The 19,240-nt window shown below is 37.7% G+C and overlaps 3 protein-coding genes across 3 annotated transcripts; all 3 read right to left on the minus strand.

Moving 5' to 3' along the window:
- Positions 1–6,194: 6,194 nt before the first annotated feature.
- LOC149559635 (uncharacterized) lies at positions 6,195–8,829 on the minus strand. The gene is made up of 5 exons (XM_089824880.1): positions 8,394–8,829; positions 7,656–7,981; positions 7,237–7,449; positions 6,343–6,981; positions 6,195–6,254 (listed from the first exon to the last, which is right to left on the minus strand). The coding sequence occupies exons 1-5, from the start codon at positions 8,827–8,829 to the stop codon at positions 6,195–6,197; spliced, it is 1,674 nt and encodes a 557-aa protein (XP_089681006.1).
- Positions 8,830–10,634: 1,805 nt separating this feature from the next.
- LOC149559636 (uncharacterized) lies at positions 10,635–14,932 on the minus strand. Its single transcript, XM_089824890.1, has 4 exons — positions 14,073–14,932; positions 13,182–13,742; positions 12,689–12,896; positions 10,635–10,868 (listed from the first exon to the last, which is right to left on the minus strand). The coding sequence occupies exons 1-4, from the start codon at positions 14,930–14,932 to the stop codon at positions 10,635–10,637; spliced, it is 1,863 nt and encodes a 620-aa protein (XP_089681016.1).
- A 2,309-nt stretch (positions 14,933–17,241) lies between these two features.
- On the minus strand, positions 17,242–18,534 carry LOC149559637 (uncharacterized). Its single transcript, XM_089824894.1, has 3 exons — positions 18,106–18,534; positions 17,704–17,796; positions 17,242–17,592 (listed from the first exon to the last, which is right to left on the minus strand). The coding sequence occupies exons 1-3, from the start codon at positions 18,532–18,534 to the stop codon at positions 17,242–17,244; spliced, it is 873 nt and encodes a 290-aa protein (XP_089681020.1).
- Between the last annotated feature and the right edge of the window lie 706 nt (positions 18,535–19,240).

Raw genomic sequence — 19,240 nt, forward strand, 5'->3', positions numbered from 1 at the left:
ATCACAACATTATGAAAAATACCCAACCCTAAGCCCTTTTTATACAAGTATTAAACCGCTTTAGGGTTATAACATGTCGGCCATATGTCGGCCATAATATGTCGGCTACCATGTCGGCTACTGCCCAAAATTTTCTTTTCTATTTATGAAGTATGTACAGTACTTTCCTGATCAGTCACCACAATCTAACACCCTCATCCTTCTCCCTATCTTGGATTCCTTTTTATAGCGCTCCGCTCCTTCATCCTCCACCTTCCCTAAAGTCTTAAACTTGCTTCCTCTTGTGCATCTGATTCTCCTTTATCATCTCCCATAGTGAGAGTTTGTGCTAATTCAACCCCTTCTCTTTGCCAATCTGAGCCTCCTTGCTCATCCTGAATTCTTGTATTTTTCAAAAAACCATCGAACCTCATTTTCTCTCCTCGCCGCCTTCTTGAGTGGGCATCATGCAATCCATTCTCTCTCTTCTACTCGAGACTGGGGCAATTGTGTTGCTCCATAAAGTCATCTCCATGTCATTTATATTTGAACTTCTTTGAAATAGTGTTGTTTCGACACTATGTCAAAGAGGGGCAAAATGTAGACACCTAAAAATCTTTAAAAAAAAAAAGTATTTTTATTTTTTGAAAAAGTCCCTGATGACATCATCATTTATTAATTAATTAATTAATTTATTTTTATGCCATTAAATCCCTTTATCTTAATTAAAAATATTTAATTAAGGAATCCCTCCCAAAAATGTTTAAATCTTATTTAAACATTATTTTCTCATTTATTAATTATTTAATTAATAAATTGACCAAAAATCCCAAAATAAATAATTAATCTATTTTTGGCCGAAAACTTGGCCAATTTCCTTAAGACCACTAACCTCTTCCAAAATCTTCTAATCCTTCTTTAATTTCGATTAAAGGCTAATCCCATCATTTCCTACCCCTAATCCCAACTCAAAATATTTAATTAAAATTAAATATTAATCCTCATGTTTATTAAAAATATTTTAATAAATATCTCCTCAACCCAAACCCTTGAAATAAATAAAACTTTATTTATTTCCTAAAAACCTTATTTATCCTCATTCTACCAAGTTCTAGAGTCTTCTAGAAAGTCGTCATCCTCATCCTAAGCCTATGTCTAATCCCTCATTTAGCCTAATCCACCCAATCCACCCATACTAACCAAGCTTAGCTACTAACTCACCCACCCTCATTAAATGCCATCCACTTGCCCATCTCTAACAAGCCTAATCTAATCTTAACCCAAGCCTAATCCAAGCCTTAATCATTTGTGCATTCCTAAGTTAAGCTTAAGACTTTCTTAATCCAACCCAAGTCAAAATATCTCAACTCTCTCACAAATATCCCAACCATAAAACTTTATGAAGCCTACAAAGCCATAAATGACTCTTACAAGCCCATTCATTTCTCTTACAAGCTATTATGAGGGTCTTTATGAGCTTTGAGCCTCCTTTGTTGACCCCTCAACCCCTCTTGCTCTAACCAATGACCTGTGACATGTGTCACTCCCTAATTTTCTATAAGGAAGCACAATCCATGTGCTCTCCTCTCATTCAATCTGAGCCCTCCATAAGCTTTCTCCTTTCCTTGCATCTTGACCATCCATCCCTCAAGCCCCTTGCCTATAAATTGGATCCTCTCCCAAGCCATTTTAACACACTCCATCATCCTAAAGCCATAATGCTATTTTGAGAGCAAGTTTCACATCAACCACCATATATCCACATCCAAAATCCAAATCTTCCATTGAAACTATTTTGAGTATTTGAGCATACATACCAAATCTAAGCAAATAGACACATCCCTAAAATAAGAGAACAATCTCATTGAGAGAGCCCCTTAATGGCTTATATTCTCATTTGAGTTGTTTCTTCTTTGTCTCACTTTATGTTATGTTTAATAAGTTTGTAAATGCTTTTGATTTCTTAATTTAGTATTTTTGCATGCTTATTTCTCATATACATATACAACCCAAATCCAAGCCACCAATCTAAATATGAATCAATAATGAAAGATCAATGGGCAAAGACAACCCATAACCAAGCCATAAATGCAACCTGTAAGTATAGACCACTTACAACACTGCACAACTTGTAGATCCAACAAGTCATCATACATATCCAAACGAAACACTAATAACCATATCATCATGAGACCAATCTAAAATATGAACTGAGTATACAATGACATCAAATCTTAAATCTCCAATGCCATAAACTCACAATGTTACCATAGTCAAAATATATCTATAAACTATTTAGATCAATGTATCACCAAATAAATCATGCTAAACCTACACCAAATCTGAACCAATGTGTAGAGCTCTCCAAGAGCTTTTCGTTGACTACTTGAAGTCCAAAATCTGACTCCGCATGCCCAAGTTATGTCCTAATCCATGCTCAAAATAAAAAAATCTAAATTTAGGGCTCTTAAAACTTGAAAAAATCTCAAAATCATAGAACCAAACCTATACCAAGTTGTAGTGCTCTGAATTAGCTTTCCAACGCCTATAAGAACTCTTAAATCTGATATTCTGAGAGAAAGTTATGGTCGTTTTACTAAGATAGCCTTTTTACAATTTTCAGTGCGATTTTTTTTTTTTTTTTTTTTTTTTTGTGATGAATATTTTGACGGGATTAAATCTGACAGCCATCACGAGTTGAAATTGAAAAAATCTTTCATTTTTTCAGAACATGGCCAAAATAGGGCATATTATATTTCAAAATTTATGAAAATGTCGACCCGGATCCAATGGTGAGGTCTGTTTTTACCTAGGAGGTCATTTCTGCAAGCTAACCCCCAAAACACTCATTTAAATGAAATATTCAAAAAATCTTTTTGTCCAACAATTTCACATGCCCAAATCTTTTAACATCCCATCATAATAGAAAACCCAGAATCCTTAGATCTATAATAAACAACTCATATATCTTGCCCTTTTTTATTTTTTCCTCTCATGCATTCCCATGGATTCAATCTATAGTTACAATAATAAACCATAGCTCTGATACCACTTGTAAAGGAAACTTGGCAATAAAGAATATAGCCATTTCCACATAACCCATAATAGATCTGAAATAAATACAGAATTAAAATCCACATGCAAGAGAATAGACAACATACCCATAAAATTGTGACACAAGATATACCTTAGAAAACTCTTATTGAGGGAAAAAACCCAACCTCCAAAAGCATCCATCACCATGTAATATTTAGCAAAAATACCATTGTCATACAACTATGGAAGCCTTCATGGCCATAGCCACAACCGAGCAAACTATGTGAACAAGCATGAATCCACACATCCCATGTGTTAGCTAGGGTTCTGAAACCCTAAGTATTTTTTCCTCCCATTTAACTAAAGGAAAAGGAAAGCTTTTTAAATTAATAATTTATTAATTATTTTTCTCTATATAATATTTAATTCTTAAAAAAATTAAATATTAATATATTTAAATGCAAAATAATTAAATTTTAAATTAATTTAAAAAGAACATTAGCCTCTACATAATTTTATCATAATGTGCATAAAAGTTTTGTGAAATTAAAGTGGGAGATATAACAAAAAAAATGTAAATAATTAATTCTTTAATAAATTAATTATCATAGTAATGTACCCAAGAGAAGAGAAGAGAAGTTCGGTAAGAAGTTAGGGCAGTTGCCAAAATTCTTGGCAAAAATTTATTTAATGGGAGAAAACTACTATTACTGGGTTCTTCTTTTTCCAAGGGTTAGAGTTCTACAGCTACTACTACAGGGAGAAGAATATTTTCTATTTTGTAGAGGAAAATGTAGAGAGTTGATTTCTTTTGTTCTTTGTATTTGATGGTAACAAAAGGGATGAAATAATATTATTGTTATTTTGTTATGTGTTAGAAATGGAAAGGAATGTTTGTATGTTAGATCTTAAGGTCTAAATATTTATTTTCTGATGGAGAAAGATCCTGTGATCTTTTCTATCCTATTTCAAATACAATCCTATGTTGTTGTCTTTTGCAAAAATGATATTTTTGATTCTCTCTATTCTCTTCTAGTATTGTGAAAGACTTGGTGAATAGTCCTATGGCTGTTTGCTAGTTTTTCTCTCATAATCAGCTTATTAATTTGATAATTGCATTTATTCCATATTGATGGATGAATGTCAGAAAACCCTTCATGTCTTCAGGTTAAAGACATAAGCATATATCACATTCATTGAATATCTTTATGAGGGAGGTGTACCTCTCAATTCAGAGGAAGTTTATCAATAAAATGATAATTTGTCCAATTGTTAGTGGCAACTGTTCTTCTATTTGGGTATCTTGACTCATTCTTTGTATTTAATTTTGGAAGGACAAAACTTTTTACTAACAATTTTTGGTGACTCTGCTAGGGAAAGAAAGAAAGTTCCAGTGCTTTTCTTTTCTTGGAAATCTGAAGGTTACCTCCCTGAGGATGGAGGTTGGTGACTCTAATTGATTGTGGTGAAAGGATTTTGGTTTTATGGCTTTGTTTGCAACCCAACCATGGGGGGCTCAGATTGGGCCCCTTTCTTTATCTCAATACTCAGCCTTACCTAAGAATTCATTAGAATATCTCTCAAATTTTTTTGGTGATGCAAATCAAGACCCTAATGATCACATTAAAGCAATTACAGTTGCCTGAGAGATTCTTGGTGTACAGGAGGAGAATGTCTTTGTTAGATTATTTGTTGGAAGCCTCATTGGAAGTGCAGCATATTGGTTCCATAAATTATGTGATAGTTGCATCACTTGCTGGAATGATCTTGAGGTAAAATTTCTACAAAGGTTTATGCCTATGGTTGATGTTGCTAATATGTTATTTAATTTCTTTCAAATCAAGATCAAAGAAGGGGAAGTCATGAGAGATTTTATTGATAGATTCAATAGAATTGTTGGTAAGATACCCCTAACCAGCCAACCAACTGAAAATAATCAGTTGTGTGTTTTCATTGTTGCCACGCAAATAGAAATTAAATTCTTTCTTTTTCATTTAGAAGTGCAAACATTGCAAGATGCATAAAGGGAGGCTATTAGTTTAGATGATGATATGATTCTAAGTGGAATGAAGTGTAAAGACATTGTATAGGAAGGAGTTTATCTCTGTGAAAAACAAAATTTGTTAGAGGTAAAGCCTAAACAAAAAAGGCTCATTCTCAAAGCAATTAAATCAACACCTCCTATTTATCAAAGTCTAACAATTTTAAATGATAATGATCTTCAAATCACTCCGGTGAGTGAAAGTAATTCCTGTAGTGTAGTTGGAGCCTACCATCTACATGTTGAGTCTAAGGATGAATATGTCTCCCAATCATTTGACCCAATGATTAGCCCTAGACCAATTCCATGCACACAACCTTAATTATAAGTGTTTAGGTTTAATTGTGAAGATGGGCTAATGGATTTTGGTCCTATGCTAGAATCTTTTTTTTTTGAGATAGACTTTATAGACAGATTCTTGGAACCTGAATCTTTGAAGGAGGAAGTTGCAGATTTAAATGAGAACTATGTGGGTTATCACTTCAATAATTTCAGGAAAGACTATCACCATAGAGACTTCATTTTATTTTCCAAGAATATCATGGAAGATGTCAAGAGTGCTAATAAGAAACAACCTACGCAAGAAGACATGGAGGTGCCACAATTGATGAGCTATAATGCTAGCTGGCTTCTTAGTTTTAATCTACTATTTAACAAGTTTATAGCTACAAAATTTTTCTTTTCAATGGTTGTTCTCCAATTTTCAGGAATGGGCTCACTTGCACACCAACCATTGTTTCGCATCGGCACATACTTCTCTCAACCAGTTAATGGTTTTCCATGAGCAACTAGGTACATTCTTCTAAGTATGGGTTTCTTACCCTACTCTTTATACATAAAGTTTTTGTTGTGGCTAGGTGTGGTTTGTTGTGTTCTCTTTTGTGGTGCTAGTAGTTTTAGTGTTTTTGGTGTTCCCTTGCTCTTTTCCTCTTTGCAAGTAGCTCATGGATCTTTTCATTAATGGAGTGGATATGTTTTTTTTTTGAAAAAAAGGGGTAAAAACTTTATTGAATATCAGAGAACAACATTACAAAATAGACAAGGGAACAAAGTCCCAAAGAAAGGCAAAAGAAAAAGAACCAACAACATCAATTGTGGCCATTTTCAGCCTTATCTTCATCAAGTATATTCATTAAATCTATGCGGATCTCCTGGGGAACTGATTCCCACTCCTCAACTCTCCAACCCTCAGCTCACTCTGAAGCCCATTTAGCCAAACAATTAGCTACCCTATTCCATTCTCTAGGGATATGGACAAAAGTCACCATGTTTATCAAAGAACCAACCCGTAAAATTCGTTGCACCACACTGGCCAACTGCCAGTTCACATCAGCTACTTTGTGCTCAGTAAGCAAATTGATCAGCACCTGTGAATCAGATTCACAAACAACTCTTCGCCACCCCAAAGCATACACTCTCTGAAGAACACCCAAGATAGCCAACCCTTCCATCAGGTTGATAGTCTGTATTCCTTCATATCTCAAAAAGAGAAATATCACCGAACCCAGGGAATCCCTACCTATCCCACCAATACCAGCCGGCCCCGGGTTGCCTTTGGAGGAACCATCAATATTGATCTTCAAAATTCCATAGGGAGGAAATTTCCATTTACCATTCCTATTAATTTTATTTTTCTCCCGACCCCTTCTCTTAGCACAAGACAAGGCCAAGGACGAGCCCATAATCGCCAATCTTTCCACCAACTCTGTGTCCCATTTCCCCAAAGGGAATTCCAAATCGCATCTAGCTCCCACTGTCTCTTGAACCATACCTAATAACCTTTGCCAAGTTTGTTGCACCAGTCTTTGTTCTCCTTTAAAAATCCTTTGGTTACGTTCTAGCCAAATCTGCCACAATAAGGAAATAGGACCCACAAACCAAACCTCCTGCAAAAAAGGTGCCATAGAAGGAGGTCGGCCCATCCCCTGCCAAAACTCAATCAATGAAGAAGCATGAACACAAGGCACTGTCCAAACATCCCACCAAAGATGCCAAAGCTATAGGGGAAAGGAGTAGCGGAAGAACAAGTGGGAAGAATTCTCCTCACTAGCCCCACACATAACACAAACAAAAGGCCCGAGAAAACCTCTCTTTCGAATGTTTTCCCAAGTCAAGCATTTATTCCAAGTCAACATCCAAGCAAAAAAGTTACATTTTGGCTAGAAAAGCTTGTTCCATACCTTCTTCCACCACTGAATTTCAGGCCCAACCAACTTCTGAGATAATAACCTATCATAGCCAGATGTAACAGTATAGATCCCTTTGGGATTGGGGGACCAGGCAAGAACATCATCCTCTATGAGAGAGTAGCATCTTCTCTTGGAAAGGATGTTCTGCAACATAGCACATTCCTCCTGCAAGCTAGCAATTGGCCACTCCTCTGGGTCTTCCAGCTAGCCACCACCAGCTGACCACAGGGGACAGAAGATTTAAAATCACTCACCTGTGACCAACCAGCCTCCAAGAATCTCTAACAAAGACCCGCTAAGTTGGGAAATTGAGAGACAATGGGAGGAAAACCATCCCAAGAATCAAACAAGAATTGGGCCTCTGACCCCCTCTTGCAGATCCAGAATAATCCATCCTTAATAAGCCTGACCCCTTTCTTAAGGGTATCCCATATCACTGATCCCTTACCAACAAGGGGGTACCTAGAGATTTCAAGTTGAGGAATCCCAGGGAGATACTTCTGGGAGAGAATTTTGGACCAGCTTTTATCCCGCTCATTACACCACCTCCAGTAAAGTTTAGCAGCCAAGGCCTCCCCAATCACAGCTGATTGCCTCAGACCTAACCCACCATAATGTTTCGGGCTACAAACCACTTCCCAACTAACCAAGCTCCATTTGGAAGACTCCAAGCAACCCGCCCATAAAAATTGTCTCACCACAGAATCAAGGTCTTTTAGGAATCCAACAGGGGCATCTATAAATGGGCAAAGCCTGCACAAATGACTTAATCAACTGGACCCGACCAACACAGGATAGCCAATGATGAGTCCAGTGATTAACTTTAGCCTAAAACTTATCCAAAATTATCTGCCAAGACTCCTTAGGAAGTCTCCTCACTAAGATGGGAATACCAAGGTAAGTCAAAGGGAGATTGCTGATCTGAAATATTAACGTACAAGCAATCCTTTGTTGAATGCGGCCCAGAGTATTAAAGAAGAAAATGGAAGATTTTCCTTCATTAAACTACCACCCAGAAGCAACCAAATAAACATCCAAGACCCTTCACAGATTAGAGGCCTCTTGCATAGTAGCCATCCCTATCAAAGTAGTATCATCTACAAATTGTACATGAGTCTGCGTAGGTAAGGTGCCACCCCATTTCTAACTTTGAATGAAGCCATCCTCCACATTTCGCTTAATCCACCTCACCAAGCCTTCTTCCAAAAGAATAAACAGATAATGGGAAAGAGGATCTCCCTGATGAAGCCCTCTAGAAGCTCCGAAAAGCTTAGAATGACTTCCATTAATAAGTACTGAAAAGGACACTAAAGATACACAGCTCCAAACCCAATGAATCCATTGCTCTGCAAAACCAAAAGCACTCAAAATCTGATGAAGGAAGGACCGCATCACCCTGTCATAAGCCTTATCCATGTCAAGCTTGATAAACATTGCTTTTTCATTTGAATTAGCCATAGAATGGATAACCTCAGTTGCAATAACATTTCCATCCAAAATTTGCCTACCTGTAACAAAACCACCTTGCTCTTCAAAGATCAGTTCCACAAGCCCCTTCTTCAACCTGTCTGCAATAATTTTCATGTAACCACAAGGTTTGCTCTTGCTACCTAGTCCTTTCCTAGGGCTTATAGGTCATTCCTTTGACCTTGATGGTGATTACCCACTCACCAACCTTGGATCAATCCAAGATCCACTCCATTCACCTTGTGACACCAATTGAAACAAAGTACAACTTCATAGGTGACTAAAATTTTCATTCACCACATGGCTTGCCAGGTGCTTCCTAGGTAACTGGCCACAATATGCTCTCCAACCTTTCTTGAGGTTCTTGGTGGTCTTCGCATGCTTCATCAAGCTTTTTTTTAAAATCATGTTCAAACGAAAATAAAACACTTTAGAAAGATTTTCCAACTTTACAAACAAGTTGGCAAAGTGCTGCTATAATGTTGCCAAAACAAGGCTAGAACATAGACTTTGTGTTTTTCTGACTTCCTTCATCCTTGAAGACCTTTCTACTGCCTTAACATGTTCATATTGACATTATCAAGCCAAGAAACAACTTTCAATAGAAGATCTTACAAGTTCACACAAAGACCTTTACAAATGCTGCTATCATACAACCAAGAAAAGAGGGTTTCAACACTTAAAATTGTGTGCTGCTCACAAAACTTACATAAAAATCCTAAAAAAAATTAGGGATATGAATACCCTTTTCAAAAACAGAGATTATTCCACCAGGTTTAGGCCTCCACCATATGCCAAACACCCAAAACACAAAAATGCTAAAAACTAAAGCTAGAAGTAGTTTTTGAACCCGATTTTGCAAAATCTTGCATAACTTTCTTTCTAGAGCACACCATCACCTCCAATTGCACCAAGAGTACTGTAGGAACATTCCCTACCACTTTTCATACTTGGTTTCACATTTTCAATCACCCAACACGTGATATGTTGCTGGTTACATCGATATTTCCACTAGCCAAGACACTTTTCTTGCCTAGAGCATCAACAAATAATTGTTTTCCTTCATATTTAAGATCCCTTCTTTTTGTAACATAATGTACATTGTATCTTCCTCCAAATCCCATAGAATCATGAGGTTTCAATGGTGGAAAATGGAGAAAGAGTCCATTTAATTAAAACTGCTGCTATAAACTAGAAAACTGGCAAAAACTTAAAAAAAACTTATGTACAGTATTAACAAAGCGTGTACTATCAACTTGAGCATGTGAAAAAGATTAAAACTAATGCATATAACTGTTCCAAATAAAAAAAACCAGACTTCCAACCATATTCAACACCAAAATGCTCATTTACCAAGCGGCTGCCATGAAAAAATGCACACAAAATCCATACATGTATGGCCACTAAACTTGCCAACCCCTGAAACTGATCAAGAATGGACTTATATAGGTGTTTCCAACCTATTTTGGTCGTGCTCAAACCCCTAACTAACTCTTTGCACTCATTTTCAACTTTGCAAGAAAAGTTGAAAAAAGTTGCAAAATTGCAATTTTGCAACTTTTGCAATTTTGAGCAATTTTTGCGATAACTTAAAATTCTTAACAAATGAGTTCACCAAACTTGGTAAGGGTTCATATTAGGTTGATTTAGACATTCCAAGATGGTTTTTGACCCTTGGTCAACTTTCCTACCACTTTGGTCAACCTAACCCCTGTTGAGCAACTTTTTGGCATAACAACAACTTAGGAGCAAAAACCCACTTAGCAACTAATGAAACGTTACCTAAGGACCTATTAGGTCTTATTAAACCACTAGTGATGTGACTAGCATCATTACAAGCCAAAATGACAAGAAAGAAGCACTAGGTACAAACTAGCCTACCTAGGTGCTCCTGCACCATACTCCCCCCCCCCAAGGGAAAGTCAAGCATTTTCAGTTTGAAGAAGGTCCAATGGAATGTTCAGCTTCTTGAAGTCAGCTTCAGCCACCCAAGTAGCCTCTGAGTTAGGTTTACCCTTCCACTTGATGAGGTGTTCAAAATACACCTTGTGCCTAGTAGCCTTTTTGGGTCTTGTTTCTAAAACCTTTTCCACTTCCAACTTTGTGACCTGTGGTGTAGCAACAACTTCCACATCTCCATGAACATCTATAGGAGTCTAAGATATATCACCATTAAAAGCTATCAAATCTTGAACATTAAAAATCGAAGAGATGCCCAAATCAGAAGGAAGTTCTACCTTGTAAGCATTTTCACCATACTTAGCCAAAACTTTGCACGGTCCTATTCTCTTATTTGCAACTTGGTGGGAACACCTTTTTGGAGTCTTGCAGTGTTCAAATGTACCATGACATAATCACCAACAAAAAATTGTATATCTTTCCTCTTTTCATCCAATTTAGCCTTGAGCTTTTGAGTGTTCTCTTGGATAGTTTGCCTAACTTGGTCTTGAATTTCCTTCATAGTTTGAACAAAGTATTCAGCTTGTCCACTCCTCTTATCCAAGTCTCCAAGATTCCTCAACTCACACACACCTCTAGGATGCATGCCATAAACCACTTCAAAAGGGCTTTTGCCGGTTGTTCAATTTTTGCTATCATTGTATGCATATTCAGCTTGTGAAAGCACCATATCCCAAGAATGACCATACTCCTTTGTAAGGAACCTTAAGAGGTTGCCTAAGGTTTGGTTAACCACTTCAGTTTGACCATCAGTTTGAGGATGGTAAGCTGAACTAAAAGACATGTTAGTACCAAGCCTCTTCCATAGAGTTTGCCAAAAATGACTCATAAATTTCACATCTCTATCGGAAACAATACTCATAGGGAGTCCATGAATCCTAACCACCTCCTTAAAGAAAAAATGAGCAATATAAATAGCATCATTAGTAGTCCTACAAGGAATGAAATTTGCCATTTTGCTAAACCTATCCACTACAACAAAAATACTATCAAATCCTTGCTTGGTTTTGGGTAAACCAACAATGAAATCCATACTTACACAATCCCACGGACGGTTAGGAATTGGTAAAGACTGGTAAAGACCTACATTACTCATACCTCCTTTTGCCTTCATGCATATGATGCATTGCTCCACATGCCTGGTAACATCTTTGACAAGTTTAGGCCAAAAGTAGAATCTTTGTACTAGTTCCAAAGTATTGCTCATGCCAAAATGGCCACTTAAGCTGCCATTGTGTTTCTCTTGAATGAGATTCTCCCTTATAGATCCCTTGGGAACACACAACTCATTACCCTTGAAGAGTAACCCATTTTTCAAAGTATATTCTAAAAACTTGCTATGAAAATGGTTCTCAAAATCTACACATACCTTGTATGCTTCACCAAAATCTTCATCATCTTTGTATAGGTGTTTGAATGCCTCTATGCCCATGCTATGGAGTTGTACTTCTTGGACTATCATGATCCTTCTACTAAGTGCATCAGCTACTTTGTTAAGCTGCCCTTTCTTGTGCTTAATGGTGAAAGTGAAAGCCTGCAAGTATTCCATCCATTTCAAATGCCTATTGCTTAATTTCTCTTGGGTATTTATGTAACTAAGGGCTTGGTTGTAAGTAAACACCACAAAATCCTTAGGTAACAAGTAATGCCTCCACTTCCTAAGACATTTCACTAAGGCATACAACTCCAAGTCATAAGATGAATACCTCTTTTTGGCTTCATTAAGTTTTTCACTATAAAAAGCTATGGGCCTACCCTCTTGACTCAAAACACCACCTATGGCTAAACCACTTGCATCACATTCTAAGGTGAACAAATTCTCAAAGCTAGGTAATTGCAATATAGGTTGAGTAGCTACATGTTTCTTCAACAACTCAAAGGATTTTTCAGCCTCTAGGGTCCACATAAATTTTGCTTTGACCCCTCCTTTGATAGTATCCAACAAAGGTGCACAAATCCCACTAAAGTTCTTAATGAACTTCCTATAGAATTGTGACAAACCATGAAAAATTCTTACCTTGGTGGCTATAGTAGGTGTTGGCCAACTCAAGATAGCAGCAAATTTCTCTTTATCCATCTTCAAAGAACCTTTGGATACAACAAAACCCAAATACACTAGCTCTTGTTTGAAAAATTCACATTTCTCAAGATTAATAGCCAACTTCTCTTCATGAAGCCTCTTTAGGACTACCTCCACATGCTTGAAATGGTCCTCCTTTGTCTGACTATAGATGAGAATATCATCTAAGTACATCACCACGAATCTACCCGTGAAATCTTTGAGCACTTCATTCATGAGTCTCATGAATGTGCTAGGAGCATTGGAAAGACCAAATGGAATTACAAGCCACTCATAAAGACCATCATTTGTCTCAAATGCTATTTTCCATTCATCTCCCTCCTTTATCCTAATTTGGTGATACCCATTTTTCAAGTCCAACTTTGTGAAGTACCTAGCACCACCTAGACAATCCATTAGGTCTTCAATATGGGGTATGGGAAACCTATACCTGATTGTGATCTGATTTATTGCTCTTGAATCAGTACAAAGCCTCCATTTTCCTCCCTTCTTGGTTGCCAAAACCACAGGAACCGCACATGAGCTTATGCTCTTTTGAATTAGGCCTTGATCCAACAACTCTTGAACTTGTCTTGCAACTTCCAAATTTTGATCCGAGGTGAGTTTGTACGCTGCTTTATTAGGTAGAGAGGCACCAGGAACAAAGTCAATTTGATGGCTAATGACTCTCCTTGGAGGAAAAGTAGATGGTGTACCATCACTCACAATTTCCTTGTACTTATCAAGCAAAGTTTGAACTTCAAAAGGCAAAGGTTCTTTGACTGATTTTTCTTCATTTTCAGACTTTAGTATGACAGAAAAACCTTGATTTTCCACTTGTTTAAGTTCCCTTAAGAACTCCTTCTCACCACACAAAAACACTTTAGGAACCTTTTCTTGTGTTCCCTCTTCTTCTAGTAAAGACTGAATTTTGAAAGTCTTACCTCCTTTCTTGAATGAAATGGAGTTTTCTCTACCATCATACTTCATCTCTCTATCAAATTGCCATGGTCTACCAAGCAAAAGATGACATGCATCCATGGGCAATATATCACACAAAAACTTGTCCTTGTAGTTGGCTATGGAGAATTTCACCCAAGCTTGCTCATTAACCAAGATACTTTGCCCCTTATTTAACCAAGTGACCTTGTAGGGATTCTCATGAGGTATCCTTGTCAATTTCAGTTTAGTAACAACCTCTTCAGAGATGACATTATCAATGGATCCTGAGTCCACTACCACCTTGCATACTTTGCCTAGAATCTCGCACTTGATTCTAAACAATTCCCTTCTTTGTTTGGGTTCATTAGGGGCGGGTTGTTTGATTAGTACCCTCCTATACATCAAACTCTCTCCTTTTTCAGACTCAAGATGATCTACATCAGCATCCTTGCTGTTTGAAAAATCCTCTTGTACAAATGCCACTCTCTTGCTTGGATTCGAAGAAGAAGGCTTCTCAGGACACCTATAAGCAGGGTGTCCAAGCTGGCCACAATTGTAGCACTTCATGCTTGCAAAATAAGAACTTGATCTGCTTGCTCCTCTTCCTCTTTGAGAGCTACTATGATTTCCTCTTCCTTTATTATGACCTCCTCTTTGTGAGGTTTCATTTGGCTGCTCATTGGTCTTACTTTCAGCTTGACCTTTTGGTTCACCACCTCTACCATGGTAGCCTCCTCTTTGCCCTCTTTGGTTCCTTCCTTTTCCTCTAAAACTTGAATCACCTTTCTTTTTGTCCTTCTCCTCCACCTTTATAGCAAGTTGATGGCATCTTTGGACTGTTGTAGGTGTCCACAAAATAAGCTCTTCTTGAATACTCCATTTTAGGCCACTTAGGTACCTTGCAACTTTGATAGGCTCCTCCTCTTGCTTCTTGGATCTCAAAAAAAATCTTTGGAATTCTTCTGTGTAGGAAGCTACATCCATATCTTTTTGTTTCAGTCCTTGCCTTCTTTGATCAAGTTGGATTTCAAAATCCTCTGGAAGAAATTTTTCTTGAATCTTCATTACCATAGCTTTCCAGTTGGCTATGGGTGCTTTATCCTGCATAACTCTCTCGCCTTGGACATATTTCCACCAAGTGAGTGTTGATCCTCTAAGTCTAGAGGTTTCCACCTTTACCTTTTGATCCTCGGTTACCCCTTCACACTCGAAATGGTTCTCCATTCCTTCAATCCAATCTAAGATAGCATCTAAGTCCATCTTTCCTATAAATAGAGGTATTCCTTCCAAAGCTTTGCCTCCTAGTGCTTTGATGGCTTTTAAAAATGGCTCTTCTTGCAAGATAGGATCAAGTTCAGGTACAATGTCTTCCTCTGTTACCTTTTTACCCTTACCATCTTCTTCTTCATCTCTTTTCTTGGCTCCCTCTACAACTGCATCTAGTTTTTGCTTCACCTCTTCCAATGCTTCTTTAGGAAGCTGATTTCTTTCCTTTTGTTCATTAACCTCTTTGGCTAATTGAACATTAGTCACCATCATAGATTCACCTACTGATTTTGTAGCTTCAGACATCCACTACCTTTTCCCAAATCTTTAACTTGCTCTGATACCACTTTGATGTAACCACAAGGTTTGCTCTTGCTACCTAGTCCTTTTGTAGGGCTTATAGGTCATTCCTTTGACCTTGATGGTGATTACCCACTCACCAACCTTGGATAAATCCAAGATCCACTCGATTCACCTTGTGACACCAATTGAAACAAAGTACAACTTCATAGGTGACTGAAATTTTCATTCACCACATGGCTTGCCAAGTGCTTCCTAGGTAACTAGCCACAATATGCTCTCCAGCCTTTCTTGAGGTTCTTGGTGGTCTTCGCATGCTTCATCAAGATTTTTTTTTAAATCATGTTCAAACCAAAATAAAACGCTTTAGAAAGATTTTCCAACTTTACAAACAAGTTGGCAAAGTGTTGCTATAATGTTGCCAAAACAAGGCTAGAACATAGACCTTGTGTTTTTTCGACTTCCTTCATCCTTGAAGACCTTTCTACTGCCTTAACATGTTCATATTGACATTATCAAGCCAAGAAACAACTTTCAATAGAAGATCTTACAAGTTCACACAAAGACCTTTACAAATGCTGCTGTCATACAACCAAGAAAAGAGGGTTTCAACACTTAAAATTGTGTGCTACTCACAAAGCCTACATAAAAATCCTAAAAAAAATTAGGGATATGAATAAAATTTTCAAAAAAAGAGATTATTCCACCACTTTTAGGCCTCCACCATATGCCAAATACCCAAAACACAAAAATGCTAAAAACTAAAGCTAGAAGTAGTTTTTGAACCCGGTTTTGCAAAATCTTGCATAACTTTCTTTCTAGAGCACACCATCACCTCCAATTGCACCAAGAGTACTGTAGGAAAATTCCCTACCACTTTCCATACTTGGTTTCACATTTTCAATCACCCAACACGTGATATGTTTCTGGTTACAGCGATATTTCCACTAGCCAAGACACTTTTCTTGCCTAGAGCATCAACAAACAATTTTTTTCCTTCATATTTAAGAGCCCTTCTTTTTGTAACATAATTTAAATTGTATCTTCCTCCAAATCCCACAGCATCATGAGGTTTCAATGGTGGAAAATGGAGAAAGAGTCCATTTAATTCAAACTGCTGCTATAAACTAGAAAACTGGCAAAAATTTCAAAAAAACTTATGTACATTATTAACAAAGCTTTTACTATCAACTTGAGCATGTGAAAAAGATTAAAACTAATGAATATAACTGTTACAAATAAGAAAAACCAGACTTCCAACCATATTCAACACCAAAATGCTCATTTACCAAGTGGCTGCCATGAAAAAATGCACACAAAATCCGTACATGTATGGCCACTAAACTTGCCAACCCCTAAAACTGATCAAGAATGGACTTATATAGGTTTTTCCAACCTATTTTGGTCATGCTAAAACCCATAACTAACTCTTTGCACTCATTTTCAACTTTGCAAGAAAAGTTGCAAAAAGTTGCAAAATTGTAATTTTGCAACTTTTGCAATTTTGAGCAATTTTTGCCATAACTTAAAATTCTTAACAAATGAGTTCACCAAACTTGGTAAGGGTTCATATTAGATTGATTTAGACATTAAAAAATGGTTTTTGACCCTTGGTCAACTTTTCTACCACTTTGGTCAACCTAACCCCTATTGAGCAACTTTTTGGCATAACAACAACTTAGGAGGAAAAACCCACTTAGCAACTAATGAAACCTTACCTAAGGACCTATTAGGTCTTATTAAACCACTAGTGATGTGGCTAGCATCACTACAAGCCAAAATGACAAGAAAGAAGCACTAGGTACAAACTAGCCTACCTAGGTGCTCCTGCACCAAATTTTATAGATAACATTGCATAAAGAGATGGGCCAAAATTGGCTTAACTTATTAGCCCCCTCATTCTTGGGAATAAGGGTAAAAAAGGTAGCATTCAGAGCCCTTAAAATTTTCCTATTGTGTTGAGACTCCTGAACCACTACGAGAAGATCAAGCTTGATTATATCCTAGAATTCTTGGAAAAACTCTAGTGGGAAACCATTCGGCCCTAGTGCTTTGCCTTTCTTCATATTAAACACAACCCCTTCAAGCTCATCCAGCGAGATAAATTTCATGAGCCGCTGATTCAAATCTCCAGATACAAGATACAAAATACAAGAAATAATTTGCGCTTCCTCAGGAGACCCCCCCTGCGAGTCTTCACGAAAGAGGGATTCAAAATACTGCACCGCCTCCCTAGACATATCCGAAAAGGAAGAAAGACAATCTCCCCTATCATTCACCAATTCAGAAATAGAGTTACCATGGTGCTTGGCTTTCACAGAGTTGAAGAAGAAAGCTGTATTTTTTTCCTCCTCCTGAAGCCATTCAATATGCGCCTTCTATTTCCAATACAATTCCTCTCATAGCTCCCACTCTTCCAACAGTTTGTTAGCCTAAGCTTCCTCTTGAAGCAATATAGTAGTTACCCCTTCCTCCCTTATCCTTCGCGTGACACCATCCAACTCTGCCTGAGCCAAAGCCTTGTCATGGACGATGTTCCCAAAATGCAAACGATTCCACTGTTTGAGCTCAAATTTAACATATTGAAGTAATTTAGCAAAGACATACATTGAAGTGCCATAAGCTGGTCTACCTTTCTTCCGCCACTCAGAAACTGAGTCATACAAAGATGAGTCCCGTAACCACATAATCTAGAACCTAAAAGAAGGTTTCCTAAGCATCTGAGCTGATTTCATACATAATTTAATAGGCCAATGGTCTGAACCTCTCCGGTCCAAAATTTTAGAGTAAGAAGTCCACATTCCTCCAACCCAGTAACAAGAGACTAAAAATCAATCTAACCTTTCTGCAACACAAAACTCTCTCACCTGACGGTTGTTCCAGGTAAACTGACCATTGTTGGGTTTGACATCCATAAGGTTCAGGGCATTGATATTATCTCGGAGCAATAGTGCAGAAGGATCCAACCTCCCATTTCCTCCGCGCTTCTCAGCTAAATCACAAATAGCATTGAAATCTCTAGCCAAAATCCAAGGATGAAAGGGCAGCATGCTATGGATCAACCTGATGTGAGACCACAAAACTTGTTTACCTTGTAGAGTAGTAGGAGCATAAATTTTGGAAAATAATATGACAGCCCCTGACTCTAGGCAAGTAGCAATCATAGACAAAGAGGCTTTAGAGGAAATCCACCAAAGAGGCTGTATTTTCCATGGATTCCATAAACATGCCAACCCTCTAGAAGCTCCAAGAGCTCCAATGCACTGGCACTCCCCACTTCTCCACAACCTAGGCATCACACCTTGCATACTCTCAACAAATAATTTAGTTTCTTGTAAAAATACAACATCAGGACCTTGCCTTCTAATGAACTCATGAACAAATTTTTGTCTAGGGCCACTACTTAAGCCTCGTACATTCCATGATATAATAATCATTTCAAGGGGCCTAAAAAGATAGAATCCAGAGGTTTAATTGCCCTTGAATCGACCAAATTTTCCCTAGTCAACTTAATCTTTTCCATATCCTTTTTCTTGCCAGGTTTAAAAAATTTCTCTGCCCCACCCTTCTTGATATCTTTCTGCAAAATTCCCAATTTGGGAGGAGGCTTAGGCTTTGCTACCAATGCTGATCCACTGATCTGTCCAATAGATGGGGCATCGAATCCAACTGTAGAACCAAAGGCCAAGGATTCCTGCACTTTAGAAATCCCCTTTTGTTGATCTGCTACCAGTTGCCGACAATCCTCCCCCAATAGATCCATAGAGGAATCAAGAACTAGATCCTCTTGGGTTAAGCCCACTAGCCCTTGATCCAAATTGACCAAACCTGGATTAACTTCCTATTGGCTGAGCTCATCCAAAATATCAAATCTATTGAAGATATTGTCCTCTTGCCTTTCCTTAAATGACCTCTTTTGACCCTTGTTCCTATTGCGATCCCTAACCAGAGAAAATCCATCAGAAGTACCTACCTCATCATGAGAAATATGCTTCCCTTTAT

This window comes from Cupressus sempervirens, chromosome 4 (assembly GCF_028749045.1).
Source record: "Cupressus sempervirens isolate cs-2001-9-10 chromosome 4, ASM2874904v1, whole genome shotgun sequence".
NCBI lineage: Eukaryota > Viridiplantae > Streptophyta > Pinopsida > Cupressales > Cupressaceae > Cupressus > Cupressus sempervirens.